This window comes from Haliotis rufescens, unplaced genomic scaffold (assembly GCF_023055435.1).
Source record: "Haliotis rufescens isolate VD_foot unplaced genomic scaffold, xgHalRufe1.0.p SCAF_3, whole genome shotgun sequence".
In the NCBI taxonomy this organism is placed as follows: Eukaryota; Metazoa; Mollusca; class Gastropoda; order Lepetellida; family Haliotidae; genus Haliotis; species Haliotis rufescens.
Window position 1 is genome coordinate 4,967,385 of NW_025964001.1, and position 26,171 is coordinate 4,993,555.

The 26,171-nt window shown below is 45.0% G+C and overlaps 2 protein-coding genes across 2 annotated transcripts; one reads left to right on the top strand and one right to left on the bottom strand.

The window, feature by feature from the left end:
- Positions 1 to 576: 576 nt before the first annotated feature.
- LOC124131914 lies at positions 577 to 4,275 on the bottom strand. The gene is made up of 2 exons (XM_046495445.2): positions 4,137 to 4,275; positions 577 to 1,101 (listed from the first exon to the last, which is right to left on the bottom strand). The coding sequence occupies exons 1-2, from the start codon at positions 4,233 to 4,235 to the stop codon at positions 859 to 861; spliced, it is 342 nt and encodes a 113-aa protein (XP_046351401.2). The 5' UTR covers positions 4,236 to 4,275; the 3' UTR covers positions 577 to 858.
- Positions 4,276 to 5,026: 751 nt separating this feature from the next.
- On the top strand, positions 5,027 to 14,291 carry LOC124131832 (RNA transcription, translation and transport factor protein-like). Its single transcript, XM_046495321.2, has 8 exons — positions 5,027 to 5,191; positions 6,976 to 7,100; positions 7,368 to 7,467; positions 8,074 to 8,166; positions 10,320 to 10,408; positions 11,607 to 11,681; positions 12,106 to 12,154; positions 12,858 to 14,291. The coding sequence occupies exons 1-8, from the start codon at positions 5,131 to 5,133 to the stop codon at positions 13,010 to 13,012; spliced, it is 747 nt and encodes a 248-aa protein (XP_046351277.2). The 5' UTR covers positions 5,027 to 5,130; the 3' UTR covers positions 13,013 to 14,291.
- Positions 14,292 to 26,171: the final 11,880 nt, after the last annotated feature.

Genomic DNA, 26,171 nt, shown 5'->3' on the forward strand with positions numbered 1-26,171 from the left:
TTGTGTTGCGATCGTGATTAGTTCAAAAGTACCCGTGCAGTTTTCTATATGACCAATGAAGACATTGTGTTTTTAATGCTAACAATGTATATAAAAATCATGTATCTTTTTGCATTGTATTCAAATTACACTGTATTAGCTACGTGTGTGAGGTTGTAAACCTGCGCATGTTGAGACTGTAGTAAGTGTGAACTGGCCAGGAAGTATACCTGTTCACACTTCACTTCCTACAGGTCCTGACCCGTGAACATCCGGTGTAGAATAGGTCTTCATATACCCATGCTTGCCGTAAAAGGTGACTATGCTTGTCGTATAAGGTGACTATACTTGTCGTAAAAGGCGACTAACGGGATCGGGTGGTCAGGCTCGCTGACTTGGTTGATGCATGTCATCAATCCCAATTGCGTGGATTGATGCTCATGGTATTAATCACTGGATTGTCTGGTCCAGACTCGATTATTTACAGACCGCCGTCATATAGCTGGAATATTGCTGAGTGCGGCGTTAAACAACAAACCAACCAACCAACCAATCCTACAGGTCTTGGACCTTTCTTACAAAAACAAAATACTTACATTGACTTTAATACTTTGTTGCGAATAATACACAGAATGGACTACAACTAGAAACCTAGATAACAGTTCACTGAATAAATACTGAACAACGATTAAGGCCACAATGAATGCAATTATAGAAGAAATAGCGACATATTACACACAATGTACATAATTAATGAAGTTTCTTTTAATCCAAGGATGTCAAACTAGGTATCAGTTTCTTTGTCATTTGATGGTGTCACACATAGCTCTCGGCATCCCCCTGTCACATCACCAGATTATGGTCTATGCTGCTGATGCATCATCTTGTGTCAGTCCTATTAGTTGCCAAGTCACCCTTCGAGTCTTTAACATCTAGGCCAAATAGTTTTTCATACATCAAGCATTTGTTATCTCCGAGCTGGATGCCTCTGTCGACATCTGCCAGCGTCTGCCCCCTCGGATGTTCCCGGGGATCCAGCACACCCTCGGCTGCTCCCATCATCATCACCATCCGCTTGAACATGCGTCCCCATGCTTCAGCAGATGGAATTGCATCTGTTCCCTGTAACAGTCAGGGGTATGTGTGACATAGTGTGTCAAGTCTAGATAATGGGGGGCACGGGTGGCCCAGTTGTCTAAGGCGCCGCGGTTCGCTGTGCAGAGTTGCGTCCCTTGGGTAAGCCAGAAATCTATGATTGTGGGTTCGAATCCCGGTTCGCCCCAATTATGTTTCTAGGTTTGTCAGCACCATACCCGTGCTCGTGGGTTTCACCGAAGTGGTAAACGTCTGAGACCTGCATCACTTCGGGCTTTCCTCCCACATTAAGCTGACACGCCGTGATATAACTGGAATATTGTTAAAAGCGGCGTTAAACCCAACTCACTCACTCACTCACTCACTAGACAATGTTTTTTTCCAAAATATTTATTGAATTATCTGCTTTAGATAAGTCTACAATTATAGCCCTGTCCAATTATGTATATTTGCTTTAAACAGCTTCTATTGGATTAACATAACCTCTTTCTACGTACATATATGAAATTATTAATTCCAGTATTACCCAGTGGTGCAATATCACCCCCCTCCCAACCAACACCCCCCTCACCCTTGAATCTCGACCCTGTACTCAGAATCTCATTTTCTCACCCCTGAATCCCGAATACACCTTAAGACAAATCTCGAAAGCACATATGAGAATTCACCCTACAAAGGCAGAATATCCATACTCGGCAACAATGGTTTTCTTAAGATCGGAGAGAACGATATTCATGTGGCAGCGTGAAAAAAGCTTTTCTGCACCGGTGTTCTTTGCGAGTCTTTAAAATTCAGGTGAAAAGTTGCCTCTGAGAACATGATAAAAGGCGCTGAGATAAACCATGGGCTGTTTGGGAAGTTCTCAGCCTTACACAGAAGGAATTGTGTAACAGTGAATCTTTTGGTGTGGTCATTACGTGATGTGATAGATATATAGCCACAAACATATTGAGTCAATTGAGCAAATTGTTCTCTGTTACAAGACGTTAACTATGCAGGGGTCTGTGTCCTTTGGAAAGTGGACAAACTTGAGGAAGGTGCAGTGATCAAATACTTGCAGATTGGTGTTTGAACTTAACATGTGGCGCTGCAGGAACCTATCAAGCAATCCTCCTATATCGCGACAATCCACTTTTCCATAACTAGTGGTGTTACAATGATGCTTTAGTATAGTGAGTGAGTGAGTGTGGTTTTACGCCGCTTTTAGCAATATTCCATCAATATCACGGCGGGGGACACCAGAAATGGGCTTCACACATTGTACCCATGTCGGGAATCGAACCCGGGTCTTCGGCGTGACGAGCGAACGCTTTAACCACTAGGCAACCCGACCGCCCCTGCTTTAGTATATTAATGGAGGGATCTGTGTGGATGGATTCTAAGTATCAAACTTGTGATATCAGACAGTGACATGTAAAATATATCTAAACCGGATTTACTTTTTATATACTTTGGGGATTATCTGGTTCGGTAAGCCACACCTCTATGTTTGGCGGATCCGTGTCACATACCTTTATGACCCCAACAAGAGATGACTGAACAAAAAGATACAAGTTGTTTGAAAAAAATCGATTCCTCAATAAACATTCACAACAACATGTTGGTATACCACAAATCATTCACGCAGCGTATACAGGTGTTTCAACGAATTATTCCGAAGGGTCTCTTGCCTTGTGCAAAATGGTTCAATGTGGCCCAAATAGCGATATAACTACGCAAAACACTCACTCCAACCGCATAGCCCTTAGTGTCAAATTAGCAATGTCAAAGAGAACCATCCACTGGTATCTAAAATATATATATGCCAGCGTGAACGAACTCCATAGTCCTAGGCATTCCAAACGTGATTAATAATACATTTAGTCATGTTTTGTTCTGATGGAAGCCTTCAAGAGACACCTCTTGTCACGGAATGACACGAGTTGGTCACGAATGTGTAAAGAATGTCGCTGGTATGCCGGAAACAGACGAAAACCTATAGAACACGTTCCAAGGTCATAAAAGGATGCGATTTGAAGTTAAATTACCGATATAAATATCGAAGACATAAATTATATAACGGATTTTGTTTACGTACACAGCATAATTTTTTTAGAATGTTGAATCTGCGTAGAAAATATGATTTTATTTGCGTCCTGCGTACCACAGTGCCGAGTCCTGAATACTCTCTAAACAGACCCCCCAAATCCCGCGTACCAAAAGGGCGTTGGCAGTCTCTTTTATGTACGCCTCTTTGTATATCAAGTTTTGCATATATATGCTGTTCGGCCAAGGCCTTTTTAACTTCGTGAATAAACATACGTCTCTAAAAGATTTACAGAACAATCTTACATTGTCCGATTGCAGTGATTGAGAACTAAGATTTAGAGAAATCTTACAGCGTCTTATTGCAGTTGTAGCGGCCATAAAATGTCCGAGTCCCGTAATGGGATTCGAACCACGGACCTTCTGAGCAGAGGTCGGACGCCTTGTCCACATGACCAAAGAGGTTAACCCCGTCAGCAAGCTGACAAGGTAAGGATGTCATCTGTGGGATGACACTACGCCCTGCTACACAATGAACACAGAGAACTAAGATTTCGAGAAACCTTACGGCGTCTGATTGCAGTGACTGAGAACTAAGATTTATGAAAATGGAAACCTTTAGACAATCGAACAATGACGAGCATTCGTAGTATAATTTAATTATAGCTTCTGATGAATAACCATTTTGGGAAAATCATATAACAATCTAACCTAGACCATGAAATCAAATCACAATGACGTTCGCCATATTGTCACGCGACAGCAAGGATTTATTTTCGTTTGCTTGTTCTTTACCATCTGGGGCTTCGTTGTCTTTATTTTTCCCGTAGGACCTATCTTTACTAGGGTTGTGAACCCAATACTATTGTACAGTCATTATTTTGTTGGCCAGGGTTGCGAAAATATCGGCGATCAAACTCACTTGACTCATAAAATGAGTCTACCGTAAACTTTGACGTTGTTGTGAGACGATCTCCAGTACAACGTTAGGTTTTCTAATGACATGGAAACATTTACTTGACTGAACCAATACAAACATATTTTGAGTGATCCTTCTTCTCAGATTTGATGTTTTTTGTCTTGTGACTTTGTTTTCTTTTTCTGGTGGATTTATCACTGTCTTTTAGCGCATTCATTCTCCGGAATCAATATTCATCCGGAAGTTTTCAAGGTCAACGAAGCTCCAAACATCGATTAGCGCTTCTTTTTAAAATTTGGTGTAAGGAGTTTTGAATCTGACTTACAAGATTTATATAGATATATTAAAATTGAAATACTATCGCACGTTCTGTAAGCACCGTAACGGGAACATATTTGTTCTGAGTCTATGTGTTTCTGGGCAAACGTTGAGAGATATATTTTTATTACAACATTCATGAGATGGAAAGTACTCGCGCCATACCAAACTTTTAGCAGATCATAATAATTATGCTTATAAGGATCTTACAGACGCTACGTGTATTTCACTCAGTTGTAGACACGTGCCCTATTTAATATAGCCAATTATGCTTCATTTGGAGTGTGAGGTATGTGCTGTGTATATGAGAGCGAGAACTGTGCGCAATATAAGGCATTTCTTCTCTTCATAAGATCTCACAAGGGCCAAAAAAAGGCAACTAACGCATATGGAACCTTGTGTTGTTTTACAGTTCTCTACAAATAGATAAAGACATAAATACTTCCTCTGATTGCTATATTTCATGCATCAGTCTGTTTTAATAAAACTAAATTCACGAGCACTTGTTGATATACTGGAGGTGAACATATATTAATGATTTTACGGTCTACCTAAGAGATTGGTGATGGGCGCAACCGACGTTGGATACCAGTTTTTGTACAACTAGACTGGGTTCCTGTCTACCTCGCGCTATGCGTCGCGTACCAACATTGGAACCAGTTTAATGTATACCATTCAGAGTTACTTCCCTTAGATCAGCGCCATCTGGCCTAACGTGGACGAACAGCGGCAGTGCTCGAAGCACAGTGTTGTGAAATAATTCCCGAATACTTCGTAATTATATATGGTTACAAATGTTCAGGCGAAAATTGCATGCCCTTGACTGTCAAAATGCTGAAAAATTCAACGTAAATGGTACGTTATAGTGCTTCTAGCAATTATTATTACAGCTACTGCAGGCGATATGCACATTTTCACTCAAACATCGGCTCTTTTAGTGCCTCTAGTTTCTTATTGGATTTTCTTGATATAGCTGAATTAACAATAGTATAGCATTTACTCCATGTTTCCGAGGTAAATAGAGTAATATCTGTCACATTAATTGAACATGTAATTTTTTGGAAGAACTAGAAACGTTATCAGGTTATGGGTTTGAAGTAATTAAAAAGGAATAAAGACTTTGCCTTGTATATACTAATGACTATGTTGCCTTATATCAGTAGAGATGAGAACAGCCGCCCATTGTGTCACATGCTTCACTGATAAAACTTTAAAACTTTTTCTATCATTGTTCCAGGTTGAACGAAATTACTAACACATTAAATATTTCATATGCAAACTGTTTCTTGTTCAATGTGGGGGCACTGGAGGCCCAGTCGTCTATAAGGTGCCACAATTCGCTGTGCAGAGTTGCGTCCCGTGGACACGCCAGAAACCTTTGATTGTGGGTTCGAAACGTTGACACTGTGTATTCCGGACGACAGTTACGGCCCGTACCTATGATTGTCGGGTTTGCCCCGATTATGTTTCTAAGTTTGACAGCACCATACCCGTGCTCGTGGGTTTCTCCCGAAAGTGATAAACGTCTGTTACCTGCATCACTTTGGGCTTTCCTCCTGCATTAAGCTGACACGCCGTGATATAACTGGAACACTGTTAAAAGCGGCGTTAAACCCAACTCACTCACTCTTCAATGTTCGACTTCCATGACACAAGGGTGTGCAACTATATTATAGCGGTAACACAATTTCGTGGTGTGATATGTGTGGATAATGTGGTTTACATCACTTCCTAGTTTGGATTATGCATAGTCAGTATGCATTTGACCAAGGTTGGTAAAGGGACATCTAGGGTTCTTTTCTAACCAATTTTTGAAAGGAAGTAGGGGTAATTCCACTTCAATAACATTCCAGAAACTATCATAAGAAAGTTAACGTGTATACTTATGAGTAGACGTGACATACTGCAACGAGTCCTGTATTCGACCAAGCGATGAAATATTGTGCTTAGATTTTTCTAAGTAAACAGTTGACAGGGTGTGTGGATTACGAGATTTATCGACACCGCGATAATATAGCCATATATTGATATGAATGAAAGGCAGGTACATGCCGAAGCTCATTAAAATCAGATCTAAGTTATCGCTGCCGCTGAACAAAGATCTGAGGACATCCCATTACGGGTCACGTCAGAACGATCTTTCGCGAACTTTGACCGACCACTTAAATGACTAACAAGAAGACGACATCAGCCAATAAGAAAGCAGCTTTCTCGAGCTTTTCGGCACTCGTTTCAACCTAGCGACTTCCATTTCAGACTACGCTTGAAAAATATGTTGACACAGTTCTTGATTAAAAGTTTGAAAACTGAACACACGAACATTCCGGAAGGTCTAATATATGGTTGAGATTGTATAGCAGTGCTTCCCACGTACTGTGCAACGCCTCCTCCATGTCAACGTTTTCGAAGTTGCATGATTAGAAAACACATTCCGGCTGTCACTTTCATGATATGGTAAGCGACGCTTTGATTGGTCGGATGAAAGGTCGTTCTGACATGACCCGTAATGGGATGTCCTCAGATCTTTGTTTAGCGATAGCAAGAACTAAGATCTGATTTTAATGAGATTGGTACATGCCACACCGTAGGGAACATTGTTATGCTGGATTTACTGATTAATCTATGACTTTTCTTCACAGATGAAAATGAGTTCCGTAACATGATCTTGTGGCTGGAGGACCAGAAAGTCCGTCACCACAAGATTGAAGACCGAGGTGCTCTGAGGAATATACACAGTCCAGATTGGGAAAAAGCATTTGAAATTGTCAGTACCTTGAACTGTCTTCATACTTAACACTCCAATCACTGTAGAATTGATTTTTTTCAAATCAAAACACAACCATGGGGTTTTAAAACGGTTCTATCCTTTCATCAATGCAAAAGAAAAAATTCAGCCTGTAGGTATCACTGTTGATATAATCATAAAGCATGTTTCTCATGACAAAATCAAATAGGATACATAAACTAAAACTTAAAATGTTTGAAACATCCTGTCTGTTGTTAGTTATATTTAATTTGTTCCTGTGTTCAGTATCTGAAAGAACTGAACTGCCCATACAAATGTGGAGAGAAGTGTGCGGTCATGGATTGGCTCCTTGGTTTTGCTGTAAGACTGGAGTATGGGGATGATGGTAGGTTTGTTTTAGTGCTGTCTTTGTACTGTTGTCCTAGCTGCTTAAGTATGTATTAAGAGTAGTTAAAGGGATGAAGGTTCTACTGTCGCTAAGTGACACTGATGAACCAGTGGCCTAAGTAAAGGCAGTTCAGCCACTGCCCCTTGACAGGATGCTGGTGATAGTCGAATTACAGATTACATTACCTGCATCACTTCAGCCATTCTCATATATGTGCCTTGATATAACCATGGCATAACCATTATATATCCACTATTTAACCATTGTATAACCATGATACATCAATTCTCCTGATATGATTGGAGCAGTCAATATGGTACTAAATCCCTCTCTCATTGGCTGGTTTACCAAAGAATGGCCATGACATACTGGGGTTTATGGAGAAAAGTACTGTGTGCCTGAATGGAGAAAAGCAACCTTGTTTCTGTATGATTTCCATTGTTTAATCATTATAATGCAAATGTAATCTGTTAATAGTGAACATGTTGCAAGTCTAGAGTTTTTTATTTCATTATGTCCATATGTAACCATGATGAAAATGAACAAGATGATTAAAAACACAATGGAAACTACAAATCTGAGAAAATGCATCTTTTCATTTAGGTGAAAAATACAGAAATGTGACCCCAGAGAGCGTCCAGATGAGCCGGACTGGTGTGGCAGGATCGTCCAGCAATCCCCTGGACAGTCTCAACTGTAAGTTGCCATGGTTACGATAGCATGGGGGGACTAATAAGATATTTGTTATGTTGATTATGTTTATAAATAGTAAATAACAGTGTTCATAGATTGTAAATACCGTATTCAACGTAATAAGCGCCCCGGGCGCTCTCACAATTAGAAATAGGGGGCGCGTATTAGAATATTATTTTGAGTTGAAAGATCGTAAATTTCATGGTTTATGCTAACAGCCTGAAGTGTTTACATACGACAGATATATTTTTCAAGAATTTAATTGCCCATTATTAAGGGTGATATAACACACGAGTGCGTATTATACACGAATAAAAAAAGTCTTGTGTACATTGATCAATCGGAAGGGGTGCTGATTGGGATTGTTTACTAGCCAATATATTAGGAAATATCGCCGTGGGCGCTTATTGGAGCGGGGCGCTTATTACGTCTAATACGGTACATTGTACATTAGCTACATGAGTGAGATCAATTGATTGCTAAGTTTGAGGGGAGTTGGTCATGATGGTGACATCACTTCCGAAATGAGGATGTTGTGGTGGAAGAGTCCGGGGTATTTATCCTAATGGAATGGAGATATGATACCCTGGATAATGGAGGATGCTGTCCACACTACACACTGTATGATGCTGAGCCAGCCAACCATTGGTTGTCATAAATACTGCCAACAACCCATTGAAATCTAAATACTAATAGTCCTTAAACTGGTATGTTTTTAAGAATGCTGAGAAAATTTCTATTCTAACAGATACTAATTTGAGGAGATATTCATCATATGTAAGGTATTATTAGGAGGATGAAAAGTAACAGCAGTAAAATAATAGAATTAGGCTTGATTTTGACGGAGAGTATTCTCATTGCCATGGGTTGGAGGTAAAGTCACCACTCTGCAGAGAGCTCTCAACATAGATTTGTCCAATTTTCGTGTGAGATGTTTCAAGTATCTTTTTATCAAGCAAATACAAAGAGACATGAGATTTTTGGTAAATCCGCCTCCCAGGAACAGGGGCGAGTGCAGAGAAATATCCCTTCATCCCAACACTTTGTCACACAATACACAGGGTTTATCTAGGATTTTTAGCTAAGTGCCCCTGGTATGCAAATTGGGATTTTTTTAAATTTCACATTTTCTTTATTAATGTGTTATTTTGTAAATGCATTTTATGCAATAATATAAAATGAAGCATTGAAACCTGTTCCTATATTGGTCTTTTTATAACATCTTCCCGAGGCAAGTGAGTTAACTGACTATAAAAGTCCAGTTTCCACCCTTGCCGAACTAGGCTGGGATTATGGAGTTACATTTTGGCTTGACTAACAAGTCTATGCATAGTCCAATCAAAATCGCGCGCCGAAATTGAAATCTGGTTCGTAAAGTGTCATGCAGATTTTGGTCGACTGCAGGATTTGCAAAGCATGTGCTCAGCTAACTCGTTGTCAACAGATATTTTCTAAATCTTTTCATGCTTTTAATCAAGGTGCTCACATGATTTGATGCACTTCGCGATGTAAGACTCGTTTTATCACAATATAGATCTTGATTATCAATCAGAACGTCTTGACTGGGCGCCACCGTTTTGTTTGAAGCAAATGCAAGTGATACGAGAGGTTGAATCTGATTGGTCAATAGGAGAGGCATAGAAAGGACATAACTTGTAATAGCCACTGGTGGCGCTACGATCGAGCCCAGGAATTCCAGCCTAGTTCGGTAAGGGTGGAAACTGGACCTTAAAGTCAGTTAACTCTCTTGCCTCGGGAAGATGTTATATAAGTGAATATAGGTTACTTCTACAAAACCATAAGATCAGTTATTTGTTGCATATGTACATTATAAGATGAACTGGGAAATATTCAGTTCCAAATTTGGAAGTTTTAATGACATTTGTCACAGACTCGGGACCGAATATCGGCCTCTGAACAGGTGTAGATATATGCATAGAGCATGTTTCCGAGAGCCCCCCACCCCTAGTACCAGATGTTCATACTGATGTTACGTTGTGATTTTTACTTTTCCTTGTCCAGTTATCTTTACGTATATGTTTGTTTTTACAAAGTGTATTTCCAAAGTGTCTCAGACCTACCATGTCTGCCAGTCATCACCAGCACCAGACTGTATCACTCAGATTGTATTGTCATTGTATCTTTCTGATTGCCAGTTGACGATCCAGACTTTAAGGCAGGAGTTGCCTCCCTTGCTCTGATGATGCAGGTGCCCCCACACCGTGACCATTTGGAACAGCTGAAGGTGAGGCTGATGACTGTACATGTACTGTTGTGTCATCGCTCGCTAGTGCTAACATACCCTGAATATTCATTTGTCCAATCATGCTGATGAACTATTAGTCCAATATAGCAGTATTTTCCTTTTGTTTGTTTGTAGCTGACTGACTAAAGAACTTATCCAGTGGTTTATGAGGTCTGATCTGTACATGTGTTGTTGTATGAGTTTATAGCATGGGGAGCAGTGTATGAATACAGTCATGCCCCGCTTATACAGACTTCAGATATCCGGAAACCTCGGTTCCCGGACGATTTTCATTCAAAACGAAATAATTACTATATAAATTTACCCGTATATCCGGAAATTCAGTTTCCGGAACCGGACGGTCATTTTCATACACAAAACACTGAAATGCACACAAAATTGTCTCACTTATCCGGACAATACACTTCCGCTGGTGGTAATCCTTCCGCTGGTGGTAATCCTTTCTTTCGTGAGAAGTCAATTAACCAAGTGACACTGAGTTACATTTGAGACAAGCTTGTTTATTGTACATGTAATCCCCTTCGATAAATATGGCGTCTGTGGAGGTCATAGGTCAACCAGCGAAACACAAGCGACACGCAGTTACAGCACGCGAGAAAAAGGGACATTTGTCTGTTTAAAGAAAAACACCCGTCAGCAAGTTTAGAAACCATCAGTAAGCATTATGGCACTGAATTTGGACATACCATAGGAAAATAGACAATTGGTGACAGTTCAAACTTCCATGACAGACTTTTTGAAACGTGTATGAATAAAGATTGAGTGGATGTATCTGTCTGCTCTGTCATCTGTCATTTGTTGCATAATTGAAGGGAAGTAACTCTTCCAGTAAGAAGCTGGTTTCAGTTATACGGAAATTCGTTTATACGCACGAATTGTGAAATGACACAAGTGTCTGTATAAACGAGGCACGACTGTACATGGAACAATTTTGTGGATAACAACTCCTTAATTCAGGGCTACGTCTTGCCCCTTCACCAGGTGAATACTGTAGATACCCAATAGTCACCTGCGAAGGGGCAACAAGTAGCCCTGAATTAATAAGTTGTTGTCCATAACAATGTGTCATGTAATCAGATCTTCCAACTTCTAAATGCCTATGAAAGACTATATATAAGGGTACTCACACTTCACTAAATGATGACCACCGTCTTTGATGTAACTTCTTTTTGTCCAGGCAATCTGTATACTTGTGAAGGAGAGATTGTCTAAGACCAGTGTAGAGTCCTTGACAAGCGCTAATAATAGCAAGGTAAGCTGGAGAGTTTACTTAATTCGGAGACTTTCTTCAGTTTAGGAAATTCATGGGAAGATATGTGCAGCTCTGTTTGGATGAGTTTAATATCCCTTCCAGTAAACATCAACATCAAGTTCTGTTCTGTAGTCCCAGGCTCGGATTGGCTCAACACATTTGCCACAGTTTCACCATTGAATGTTAAAGCGTTCACTCCTCACGCCGAAGACCTGGGCTCGATTCCCCACATGGGTATGATGTGTGAAGCCCATTCCTGGTGTCTGCTGCCATGATATTGCTGGAATATTGCTAAAAGTGGCGTAAAACCATACTCGCTCACTATGATGTGAATCAATCATCTAGGCATAGGATGTCTTACTGTTGTTATGCTTATGTACATGGATGATTATATGTACATATATCACCTTGCCTTTACTTTCAGAATGAATTGATTCCCTTGGATAAAACTGAGCTTGGATTCGAGGCAGGAGGTTTGTTTTGAGTTGTTCCCTTTCTCTGTGATTACTGGTCACATCGATCTGTCAAATATCATACTGGAAGGTCTGAATGGCCCTATGAGCGTATGTCAATCTGTATTGTCTGTACATTCAATGCTTGCCATAAAAGGCGACTGTGCTTGTCGTAAGAGGCGACTATCGGGATCGGCTGGTCAGACTCGCTGACTTGGTTGATGCATGTCATTGTATCCCAATTGCATGGACCGATGCTCATGATGTCAATCACTGGATTGTCTTGTCCAGACTTTTTTACAGACCCCTGTCATATAGCTGGAATATTGCTGAGCGCGGCGTAAAACAACAAAAACAAACAAACAAAGCAAAGCTTACTCATCTGATTGGTGCATCACTATATTTAAAATTACATCAACTTAATCGTTTTAAGTAACTGCATCACAGCAAAAGCTTATGTTCATGTGAAGCTTTTATTTTTCAGTCCCGATCGGTAGTGAGTTTCTGGTATTGGTATAAGAGCATGTAGGTTACACTAAATTATTGATTGCTTGTGGGTTCACCAAAGTGTTAATCATCTAAGACCTGCATCACATTTGGCTTTCCTCCCACATTAAGTTGACACACTGTTATATAACTGGGATACTGTTGAAAATGGCGTTATATCTTTAGTTCTCTCTTTCAGACTCTGGTATACTTAACATTCCTTACTATTTCTCCCCAGACTACATCATGACGGAAGCGGCCAAGATTCTGCGACTTATGCACATCAAGGACTTGCGTGACTTACAGACTCAGATTAACTCGGCCATTGTTGCTGTTCAAGCTATCACAGCAAATCCTAAAACAGACAGTCGGTTAGGAAAAGTGGGACGCTAACAACTATAGGCTTACTCTATGCACAAGTTTGAATCCTCACGGACATGGACGCTAATTCAACAGTTGGCTGCTGACCTTTACATCTCACTGGAAGATGTGGATGCTTTGACTTCTTGATTCTCTCTTGTTTCTCTAAGGAAATAGTAAGATCACGGTTTCTGTGGTTATTTCTTAAATATAAGCAGTTAGCAGAGTACGGTATTAAATGTATTGAAAATCTTTAGGCCTAATTAACATTGAGTTACCAGCAAGTAGGGAAAGATGTTTATGTGTACAATTATAAAATATCTTGTCACATGGGAATGAAAATTGTGTCAATCAGATGATGATATTTGAGTCAACACCTGTTATCTTGGAAAGGGTTAATAAACATACAGCTCTGATAACAATTCTTGAAGGTGGAGGGGGAGGGGGTGGGGCAATGACCTGCCGTGAATGAATTCCTTCAGACTAGTCGGGTGATCATTTATTGGTTAAGTATGAAGTGATACGATTAGGCACTAATATAAAAGTGAAAACCGTTTTCTTACTATTTCTCTCACTAATTATTGTGTTCATTGTTAAACACCTGGGTTTGATGTCCCACATGGGTAGTTTGTGAACCCCTTGCCATCAACCTGAAAGTGACACAGACACTGTAATGCTGAATCAGCTAAAAACTTCACTCCATTCTTTATGTGATAAGTTCCATATTTGAAATCCGTATTGTAGTTTTATAGAATCTGAACAAATGGAATAGGTTGTACCGTGAAAGGGAAATTATGATACCTCAGATGAATTGATCACTATTTATTTAAGAAATGCATGAAGTTTTAGACCATTTGATAATTCACACAGTATCCGTAATTCAAGTTTTGAACATTTCAGATAGGTGAGTGAAAGGATATGACAGGATGTATTGCTGATATATTCCTGATATCAACTGTGAGAAAAAGCACATAAGGCCTAAACAAACTGTCCCCTTTCTCTATGATTTTTATCTCATACTTACATTACACAAAGTGGCTTACAAACTGTTTGGAGGACAAAAACACTGTCTTGACTAAAAGCTTGGGGAATCACTTAACATTTAGAGAAATGTATCTCACCAACATAACATCAGTTGAGATTTGAAGTGTTACATTTGTCTTGGCCTGAAGGTTGATGCAGTGTTCATGCTTCTCTGTCAGTCTGTCATCGTCTTGTCTGTTGTAGCAGTTGTCCAGTATGTAAGATATGTACATACAGTATACGAATATCAGTGGAAACTTGATGGCATTAAAGTGCTATGTATTTCTTATTCATGTGTCATACTCTTCTTCAAAAAACACCATGGTCAGTAGTTGACACCATGGTCAGTAGTGGACACCATGGTCAGAGGTAGACACCATGGTCAGAGAAAGACACCATGGTCAGTAGTGGACACCATGGTCAGAGGTAGACACCATGGTCAGGGGTAGACACCATGGCACCAGGGTCAGTAGTGGACACCATGGTCAGAGGAAGACACCATGGTCAGAGGAAGACACCATGGTCAGAGGAAGACACCATGGTCAGAGGAAGACACCATGGTCAGAGGTAGACACCATGGTCAGGGGTAGACACCATGGCACCAGGGTCAGTAGTTGACACAATGGTCAGTAGTGGACACCATGGTCAGAGGTAGACACCATGGTCAGAGAAAGACACCATGGTCAGAGGAAGACACCATGGTCAGAGGAAGACACCGTGGTCAGTAGTGGACACCATGGTCAGGGGTAGACACCATGGTCAGAGGTAGACACCATGGCACCAGGGTCAGTAGTGGACACCATGGTCAGGGGTAGACACCATAGTCAGAGGTAGACACCATTATCAGAGGTAGACACCATGGTCAGTAGTGGAAACCATGGTCAGAGGTAGACACCATGGTCAGGGGTAGACACCATGACACCAGGGTCAGAAGTGGACATAATGGTCAGGGGAAGACCCCATGACACCATGGTCAGGGGAAGACAACATGACACCATGGTCAGGGGTAGACACCATGGTCAGAGGAAGACACCATGACACCATGGTCAGAGGTTGACAACATGATCAGAGGTAGACACCACGGTCTGTAGTGGACACCATGGTCAGAGGTAGACACCATGGTCAGAGGAAGACACCATGGTCAGAGGAAGACACCATGGTCAGAGGAAGACACCATGACACCATGGTCAGAGGTTGACACCATGATCAGTAGTGGACACCATGATCAGAGGTAGACACCACGGTCTGTAGTGCACACCATGGTCAGAGGTAGACACCACGGTCTATAGTGGACACCATGGTCAGGGATAAACACCATGATCAGTAGTGGACACCATGGTCAGAGGTAGACACCATTGTAAGAGGTAGACAAAATGGTCAGTATTGGGAACGATGGTCAGGGGAAGACACAATGACATCATGGTCAGTAGTAGGCATAATGGTCAGGGGTAGACACCATTGTCAGTAGTGGACACGATGGTCAGGGGAAGACACCATGACACCATGATCAGTAGTGGGCACGATGGTCAGGGGAAGACACCATGCTCAGGGGTAGACACCATGCTCAGGGGTAGACACTGTGGTCAGGGGTAGACACTGTGGCCAGGGGCAGACACCGTGGTCAGGGGCAGACACCGTGGTCAGGGGTAGACACCGTGGTCAGGGCCAGACACCGTGATCAGTAGTGGGCACGATGGTCGGGGGAAGACAACATGACACCATGGTCAGTAATGGACACGATGGTCAGGGGAAGACAACATGACAGCATGATCAGTAGTGGGCACGGTGGTCAGGGGAAGACACCATGACAGCATGATCAGTAGTGGGCACGATGGTCAGGGGAAGACACCATGACACCATGGTCAGTAGTAGGCATAATGGTCAGGGGTAGACACCATGGTCAGTAGTGGGCACGATGGTAAGGGGAAGACACCATTGTCAGTAGTGGACACGATGGTCAGGGGAAGACAAAATGACACCATGATCAGTTGTGGGCACGATGGTCAGGGGAAGACACAATGACACCATGATCAGTAGTGGGCACGATGGTCAGGGGAAGACACAATGGCAGGATGATCAGTTGTGGGCACGATGGTCAGGGGAAGACACAATGACACCATGATTAGTTGTGGGCACGATGGTCAGGGGAAGACACAATGACATGATGATCAGTAGTGGGCACGATGGTCAGGGGAAGACACAATGATATGATGATCAGTAGTGGGCACGATGGTCAGGGGAAGACACAATGACACCATGATCAGTAGTGGGCACGATGGTCAGGGGAAGACACCATGACACCATGGTCAGTAGGGGGCGCGATGGTCAGGGGAAGACACAATGACACCATGATCAGTTGTGGGCACAATGTTCAGGGGAAGACACAATGACATGATGATCAGTTGTGGGCACGATGGTCAGGGGAAGACACCATGACACCATGATCAGTTGTGGGCACTTTGGTCAGGGGAAGACACCATGACACCATGATCAGTAGTGGGCACGATGGTCAGGGGAAGACACAATGACACCATGGTCAGTAATGGACACGATGGTCAGGGGAAGACACAATGACACCATGAGCAGTTCTGGGCACGATGGTCAGGGGAAGACACAATGACACCATGATCAGTTGTGGGCACGATGGTCAGGGGAAGACACAATGACACCATGATCAGTTGTGGGCACAATGGTCAGGGGAAGACACAATAACATGATGATCAGTTGTGGGCACGATGGTCAGGGGAAGACACAATGACACCATGGTCAGTTGTTGGCACGATGGTCAGGGCTAGACATCATGGCACCATTGTCAGTAGTGGGCACGATGGTCAGGGGAAGACACAATGACACCATGATCAGTAGTGGGCACGATGGTCAGGGGAAGACACAATGACACCATGGTCAGTAGTGGGCACAATGGTCAGGGGAAGACACAATGACACCATGATCAGTAGTGGGCACGATGGTCAGGGGAAGACAACATGACATGATGATCAGTTGTGGGCACGATGGTCAGGGGAAGACACCATGACACCATGATCAGTTGTGGGCACTTTGGTCAGGGGAAGACACCATGACACCATGATCAGTAGTGGGCACGATGGTCAGGGGAAGACACAATGGCAGGATGATCAGTTGTGGGCACGATGGTCAGGGGAAGACACAATGACACCATGATTAGTTGTGGGCACGATGGTAAGGGGAAGACACAATGACATGATGATCAGTAGTGGGCACGATGGTCAGGGGAAGACAACATGACAGCATGATCAGTAGTGGGCACGGTGGTCAGGGGAAGACACAATGACACCATGATCAGTAGTGGGCACGATGGTCAGGGGAAGACACCATGACACCATGGTCAGTAGGGGGCGCGATGGTCAGGGGAAGACACAATGACACCATGATCAGTTGTGGGCACAATGTTCAGGGGAAGACACAATGACATGATGATCAGTTGTGGGCACGATGGTCAGGGGAAGACACCATGACACCATGATCAGTTGTGGGCACTTTGGTCAGGGGAAGACACCATGACACCATGATCAGTAGTGGGCACGATGGTCAGGGGAAGACACAATGACACCATGGTCAGTAATGGACACGATGGTCAGGGGAAGACACAATGACACCATGAGCAGTTCTGGGCACGATGGTCAGGGGAAGACACAATGACACCATGATCAGTTGTGGGCACGATGGTCAGGGGAAGACACAATGACACCATGATCAGTTGTGGGCACAATGGTCAGGGGAAGACACAATAACATGATGATCAGTTGTGGGCACGATGGTCAGGGGAAGACACCATGACACCATGGTCAGTTGTTGGCACGATGGTCAGGGCTAGACATCATGGCACCATTGTCAGTAGTGGGCACGATGGTCAGGGGAAGACACAATGACACCATGATCAGTAGTGGGCACGATGGTCAGGGGAAGACACAATGACACCATGGTCAGTAGTGGGCACAATGGTCAGGGGAAGACACCATGACACCATGATCAGTAGTGGGCACGATGGTCAGGGGAAGACACAATGACACCATGGTCAGTAATGGACACGATGGTCAGGGGAAGACACAATGACACCATGAGCAGTTCTGGGCACGATGGTCAGGGGAAGACACAATGACACCATGATCAGTTGTGGGCACAATGTTCAGGGGAAGACACAATGACATGATGATCAGTTGTGGGCACGATGGTCAGGGGAAGACACCATGACACCATGATCAGTTGTGGGCACTTTGGTCAGGGGAAGACACCATGACACCATGATCAGTAGTGGGCACGATGGTCAGGGGGAGACACAATGACACCATGGTCAGTAATGGACACGATGGTCAGGGGAAGACACAATGACACCATGAGCAGTTCTGGGCACGATGGTCAGGGGAAGACACAATGACACCATGATCAGTTGTGGGCACGATGGTCAGGGGAAGACACAATGACACCATGATCAGTTGTGGGCACAATGGTCAGGGGAAGACACAATAACATGATGATCAGTTGTGGGCACGATGGTCAGGGGAAGACACCATGACACCATGGTCAGTTGTTGGCACGATGGTCAGGGCTAGACATCATGGCACCATTGTCAGTAGTGGGCACGATGGTCAGGGGAAGACACAATGACACCATGATCAGTAGTGGGCACGATGGTCAGGGGAAGACACAATGACACCATGGTCAGTAGTGGGCACAATGGTCAGGGGAAGACACAATGACACCATGATCAGTAGTGGGCACGATGGTCAGGGGAAGACAACATGACATGATGATCAGTTGTGGGCACGATGGTCAGGGGAAGACACCATGACACCATGATCAGTTGTGGGCACTTTGGTCAGGGGAAGACACCATGACACCATGATCAGTAGTGGGCACGATGGTCAGGGGAAGACACAATGGCAGGATGATCAGTTGTGGGCACGATGGTCAGGGGAAGACACAATGACACCATGATTAGTTGTGGGCACGATGGTCAGGGGAAGACACAATGACATGATGATCAGTAGTGGGCACGATGGTCAGGGGAAGACACAATGATATGATGATCAGTAGTGGGCACGATGGTCAGGGGAAGACACAATGACACCATGATCAGTAGTGGGCACGATGGTAAGGGGAAGACACCATGACACCATGGTCAGTAGGGGGCGCGATGGTCAGGGGAAGACACAATGACACCATGATCAGTTGTGGGCACAATGTTCAGGGGAAGACACAATGACATGATGATCAGTTGTGGGCACGATGGTCAGGGGAAGACACCATGACACCATGATCAGTTGTGGGCACTTTGGTCAGGGGAAGACACCATGACACCATGATCAGTAGTGGGCACGATGGTCAGGGGAAGACACAATGACACCATGGTCAGTAATGGACACGATGGTCAGGGGAAGACACAATGACACCATTAGCAGTTCTGGGCACGATGGTCAGGGGAAGACACAATGACACCATGATCAGTTGTGGGCACAATGGTCAGGGGAAGACACAATAACATGATGATCAGTTGTGGGCACGATGGTCAGGGGAAGACACCATGACACCATGGTCAGTTGTTGGCACGATGGTCAGGGCTAGACATCATGGCACCATTGTCAGTAGTGGGCACGATGGTCAGGGGAAGACACAATGACACCATGATCAGTAGTGGGCACGATGGTCAGGGGAAGACACAATGACACCATGGTCAGTAGTGGGCACAATGGTCAGGGGAAGACACAATGACACCATGATCAGTTGTGGGCACAATGTTCAGGGGAAGACACAATGACATGATGATCAGTTGTGGGCACGATGGTCAGGGGAAGACACCATGACACCATGATCAGTTGTGGGCACTTTGGTCAGGGGAAGACACCATGACACCATGATCAGTAGTGGGCACGATGGTCAGGGGAAGACACAATGACACCATGGTCAGTAATGGACACGATGGTCAGGGGAAGACACAATGACACCATGAGCAGTTCTGGGCACGATGGTCAGGGGAAGACACAATGACACCATGATCAGTTGTGGGCACGATGGTCAGGGGAAGACACAATGACACCATGATCAGTTGTGGGCACAATGGTCAGGGGAAGACACAATAACATGATGATCAGTTGTGGGCACGATGGTCAGGGGAAGACACCATGACACCATGGTCAGTTGTTGGCACGATGGTCAGGGCTAGACATCATGGCACCATTGTCAGTAGTGGGCACGATGGTCAGGGGAAGACACAATGACACCATGATCAGTAGTGGGCACGATGGTCAGGGGAAGACACAATGACACCATGGTCAGTAGTGGGCACAATGGTCAGGGGAAGACACCATGACACCATGATCAGTAGTGGGCACGATGGTCAGGGGAAGACAACATGACACCATGATCAGTAGTGGGCACGATGGTCAAGGGAAGACACCATGACAGCATGATCAGTAGTGGGCACGATGGTCAGGGGTAGACACCATGACACCATGGTCAGTAGTGGGCACGATGGTCAGGGGAAGACACCATGATCAGTAATGGACATGATGGTCAGGGGACGACACCATGACACCATGGTCAGTAGTGGGCACGATGGTCAGGGGAAGACACGATGACACCATGATCAGTAGTAGGCATGATGGTCAGGGGTAGACACCATGGTCAGTCGTGGGCACGATGGTCAGGGGTAGACACCATGACACCATGATCAGTAGTAGGCATGATGGTCAGGGGTAGACACCATGGTCAGTCCTGGGCACGATGGTCAGGGTTAGACATCATGGCACCATGGTCAGTAGTGGAGACGATGGTAAGGGGAAGACACCATGACACCATGATCAGTAGTGGGCACGATGGTCAGGGGAAGACACCATGACACCATGGTCAGTAATGGGCACGATGGTCAGGGGAAGACACAATGACACCATGGTCAGTAGTGGGCACGGTGGTCAGGGGAAGACACCATGACACCATGATCAGTAGTGGGCACGATGGTCAGGGGAAGACACAATGACACCATTGTCAGGGGTAGACACAGTGATCAGGGGGAGACACTGTGGTCAGGGGTAGACACCATGGTCAGTAGTGGACACGATGATCAGGGGAAGACAACATGAAACCATTGTCAGGGGTAGACACCGTGGTCAGGCATAGACACCGTGGTCAGGGGTAGACACCGTGGTCGGGGGGAGACACTGTGGTCAGGGGTAGACGCCATGCTCAGGTGTAGACGCCATGCTCAGGTGAAGACACCATGCTCAGGGGTAGACACTGTGGTCAGGGGTAGACACCATGGTCAGGGGTAGACACCATGACACCATGGTCAGAGGTAGACACTGTGGTCAGGGGTAGACACTGTGGTCAGGGGTAGACACTGTGGTCAGGGGCTTTCACTTTGGTCAGGGGTAGACACCGTGGTCAGGGGTGACACCATGCTCAGGGGGAGACACCATGCTCAGGGGTAGACACCATGCTCAGTGGTAGACACCGTCGTCAGGGGTAGACACCATGCTCAGGGGTAGACATCATGCTCAGGGGTAGACACTGGTCAGGGGTAGACACCATGCTCAGGGGTAGACACCATGCTCAGGGGTAGACACCATGCTCAGGGGTAGGCACCATGCTCAGGGGTAGACACCATGCTCAGGGGTAGACACCGTGCTCAGGGGTAGACATCATGCTCAGGGGAAGACACTGCTCAGGGGAAGACACCATGCTCAGGGGTAGACACCGTGGTCAGGGGTAGACACCGTGGTCAGGGGTAGACACCGTGGTCAGGGGTAGACACTGTGGTCAGGGGCAGACACCATGCTCAGGGGTAGACACCATGGTCAGGGGTAGACACCATGCTCAGGGGTAGGCACCATGCTCAGGGGTAGACACCATGCTCAGGGGTAGACACCGTGGTCAGGGGTAGACACCGTGGTCAGGGGTAGACACCGTGGTCAGGGGCAGAGACCGTGGTCAGGGGTAGACACCGTGGTCAGGAGTAGACACCATGCTCAGGGGTAGACATCACGCTCAGGGGTAGACACTGGTCAGGGGTAGACACCATGCTCAGGGGTAGACACCGTGGTCAGGGGTAGACACCGTGGTCAGGGGTAGACACCGTGGTCAGGGGTAGACACCATGCTCAGGAGTAGACATCACGCTCAGGGGTAGACACTGGTCAGGGGTAGACACCATGCTCAGGGGTAGACACCGTGGTCAGGGGTAGACACCATGCTCAGGGGTAGACACCATGGTCAGGGGTAGACACCGTGGTCAGGGGTAGACACTGGTCAGGGGTAGACACCATGCTCAGGGGTAGACACCATGGTCAGGGGTAGACACCATGGTCAGGGGTAGACACTGGTCAGGGGTAGACACCATGCTCAGGGGTAGACACCATGGTCAGGGGTAGACACCATGGTCAGGGGCACCGTGGTCAGGGGTAGACACCGTGGTCAGGGGTAGTCACAATGCCAGATAAGTGAAAATGTCAAACACTGACGTTAGTGCTTAACTCTGTCGGGGATTCCGGGTCAGAATTGGTCCCAACAATGGGAGTGGACGGCCAGAGTGAGAGACCTGGCTGTGATACAGTTTGAATAATGCTGACTCGGGGTTAAAGAACACACACGTTATGGGCCACTCAGTCATGTTAGTGGCTGTAATTGCTGCCCGTGGTGAGGGTAGCATCACATGACCACAAGGAAGCAGGGGGTGAGTGGTAACAGACAGTCCCTAGTCTGGGGCCTGGGTTAAATTGTACATCACATTCGAGATCCGTGTTTTATATGCCACTTTGGTACGTCCCCCGGTATGACCCCCGCTGTTTTATTGCTGGAATATTACTCAAAGAGGTTTAAAATCTCTCTCACAAAGTCGTCATTTACCTCATTGCAGGGCTCTTCTGTTGCTAAGTACTGTGTGAAGGTCTCTGCATACTCACTTGAATTTCAGCAAATGACAGAAAACACGATATTAACAGTGATTGTTCCTGCCTGGTATTAAGACGGTTTCAAGTGTGTAGACCGAGTGTGAAGAGACACTGGGAGCGTCCAAAACCGAAATGGGAGACAACTCTTACACGCCTGACATTTACAAAATGTTTCCGAGCGCTTCAATGGATCCCACACACTATTCCATCACAATGTTTAATATGTTATGGTCACAGACGTAATCGAGTGACCGATTTGTTTGCGTTATTACATCAAGATATTCACTCGAAAGAACAACGCAGGATTTAACATTAAAGCTTCAGCGGTAAAATAAACGTCATCTTCGGCTCAACAATTAACACATGATTCTTGGCCCCTTTATCCTTGTCTACTGTGACTTTTTTGGTTTCTTTTGTTTACTATTTTTAGGTGTGTGTGTGGGGGTGGGGGGGGGGGGGGGGGGGGGGGGGGGTGGTGGTAGGGGGAGATTTGTGTAAACAAATTACTTGCTCACACGGAAGTGAGTCATTTAGTGGATTGCGTCGCAGTCATCAACATTCTAGCTATACCACGAAGGTCTGCAAATGATCTGGGCAACATGACGTCATGAGAATGATCCTGGCCGCTAGGGTACGATGACACACAGACAGGTCAATCGTTGTAACCATCCGATCCACAGTTTTATCGGCTCTCGCGACAAGGAGGGTAAATGAGAAGGGTGCAGTCCAGTGGCCCGTGGTCTATATCCTGATATCAGAGATTGCAATTAGACACCTATACTTGGTTGGCCTTTTGTTACTGATTCCAGAAAGAAGTGTAAAACTGACTTGTTTGTTCTCCCCGTGTTCAAGCATGGGTGGGTCACCAGTGCGTGGTATAGGCCTCACGCGGAGCTCGTCAGTCCCCCGGCTTGTATACACCACTCTGGATACTTCCCATGTTCTCAGGTACGCCTCCCATAAGTTTGTTTGTTTGTTGTTTAACGCCGCACTCAGCAATATACAAGCTACATGACGGCGGTCTGTAAATAATCCAGTCTGGACCAGACAATCCAGTGATAGGCATCATGAGCATCGATCCACGCAATTGGGATCGATGACATGCATCAACCAAGTCAGCGAGCCTGACCACCCGATCCCGTTAGTCGCCTCTTACGACAAGCATAGTCGCCTTTTACGGCAAGCATGGGTTGCTGAAGGCCTATTCTACCCCGGATCTTCACGGGTCCCTATACGTCATCACACATACCCGTATTTGCATCCATGATGAAAGACTGATCGGGTTTGTGAGTGGGTGTTGTTTAGCGCCACAATCAGCGAGCTACCGTGTAAATAATCGAGTCAAGGCCACGCCTGGCAGGTTGACAACACGTGCGTTCGATTACTTCAATTTGAGTCAAGCGTGGCTACCGCATTACCCGAAATGCGAAATGGTAAACCCCATAAAATGCAATCTTAGATACAATAAAGAGTGAGTGTGTGAGTTGTGTTCAACGTCGCTTTTAACAGTATTACAATTATATCGCGGCGTGTCAGCTTAATGTGGGAGGAAAGCCCGAAGTGTTGCAGGTCTCATACGTTTACCACTTCGGTGAAACCCACGAGCACGGGTATGGTGCTGACAAACCTAGAAACATGATCGGGCCGAATCGGGATTCGAACCAACAATCCTAGGTTTCTGGCGCGCCCAAGGAACGCAACTCTGCACAGCGAATCTCGGCGCCTTAGACGACTTGGCCACCCGTGCCCCCAGATAGAATAAAGGTCTGCTTGGAGAAGTAGAAACACAACAGTCTTGTGTATTGCTGTAACAAGCAATTTATGAGAGGTAAAGAGTTTAATTTCTTTACAAAGCTGCCATTGTACCTTTTCTATTAGTGCATGTAAAACGACAGCACGGTTCAAGTAACGTGTACAGCATTAAACAGAGATGCAAAATCATCATCAAAGGTGCATAATTGATTCGAAAGTATTTATATCGACAACCGAAGTTAAATTCATCTGATATAGTTAAGTCTTTCAATACGTAGTTAATCATATTTATTAAAATGTTTTTATTCATGACTGTATGATGACGTCACTTGGAGGCTGTTAACTAGAGTACCACACCCTTGTGTACAGTCCACCGAAGCATGACGTATCTGCATGAGATAACATGAGTGAGTGAGTGAATATGGTTTCACGCCGCTTTTAGCAATATTCCAGCAATATCACGGCGGGGGACACCAGAAATGGGCTTCACACATTGTACCGATGTCGGGAATCGAACCCGGGTCTTCGGCTTGACGAGCGAACGCTTTCACCACTAGGCTACCCGACCGCACCTGAGATAACATGAGCTGACATTGGTCAACCAATGTTTTCCTGGGTCATTCGTGTTTTTTTTAAACCTGGACATTGGTAACGTCCATGGTTCGATCCCCAGTTACCTCATACCAAATAATTGTACTTGTTGTTACCATGTCTGGCGCTCGACAGTAAGGGAATAAAACAGGGGCTGGTCGGATCGGGGTCAGCATACTGTGTCTGAGTGGGGTATTCATGTTATGATGCGGCGTGGTATCTCCATGGCCTAACACAATAACAGCGATATTAGTCCGGGAAAGTACAAGCAACCACACACACACACAGACGACACATGCACGCGCCACATCACACCTTATTGGGATTTTATCGACAAACCTGCGATGCTGGGGACCATCTCTGACCCCGAATCGTCAAGGTGCACTGAATGTCGTATAGACAAAACGTACGATTGAGTGAGTGAGTATGGTTTTACGCCGCTTTTAGCAATATTCCTGCAATATCACGGCGGGGGACACCAGAAATGGGCTTCACACATTGTACCCATGTCGGGATTCGAACCCGGGTCTTCGGCGTGACAAGCGAACGCTTTAACCACTAGGCTACCCGACCGCCCCACGTACGATTGAAGTGAGCGTCCTTGTCGATCTGAGGGCTAAATGACGAAATCATATTTATTGTGAAATAGTTGGCTTGGATCCAAACTTTAAAGCAGTGAACTTGGAATAGAATCATTATTGATATGAAATTCATTTTCTTATGCTAAGGACCCCTGGTTGTCTGTCTTACAGACCCTGATACAAATAAATAAAAAACAGCCCACGCAAGTCTAAAATGTTTGGCAAGTCTAGATTGTTGCAGTATCAGGAAATCTGAAAATGAAGAGATTTTCTGGGCTCCTTTTTTAAATATTTTTATTAAGATAATTGAACAACTGTTGTTTTT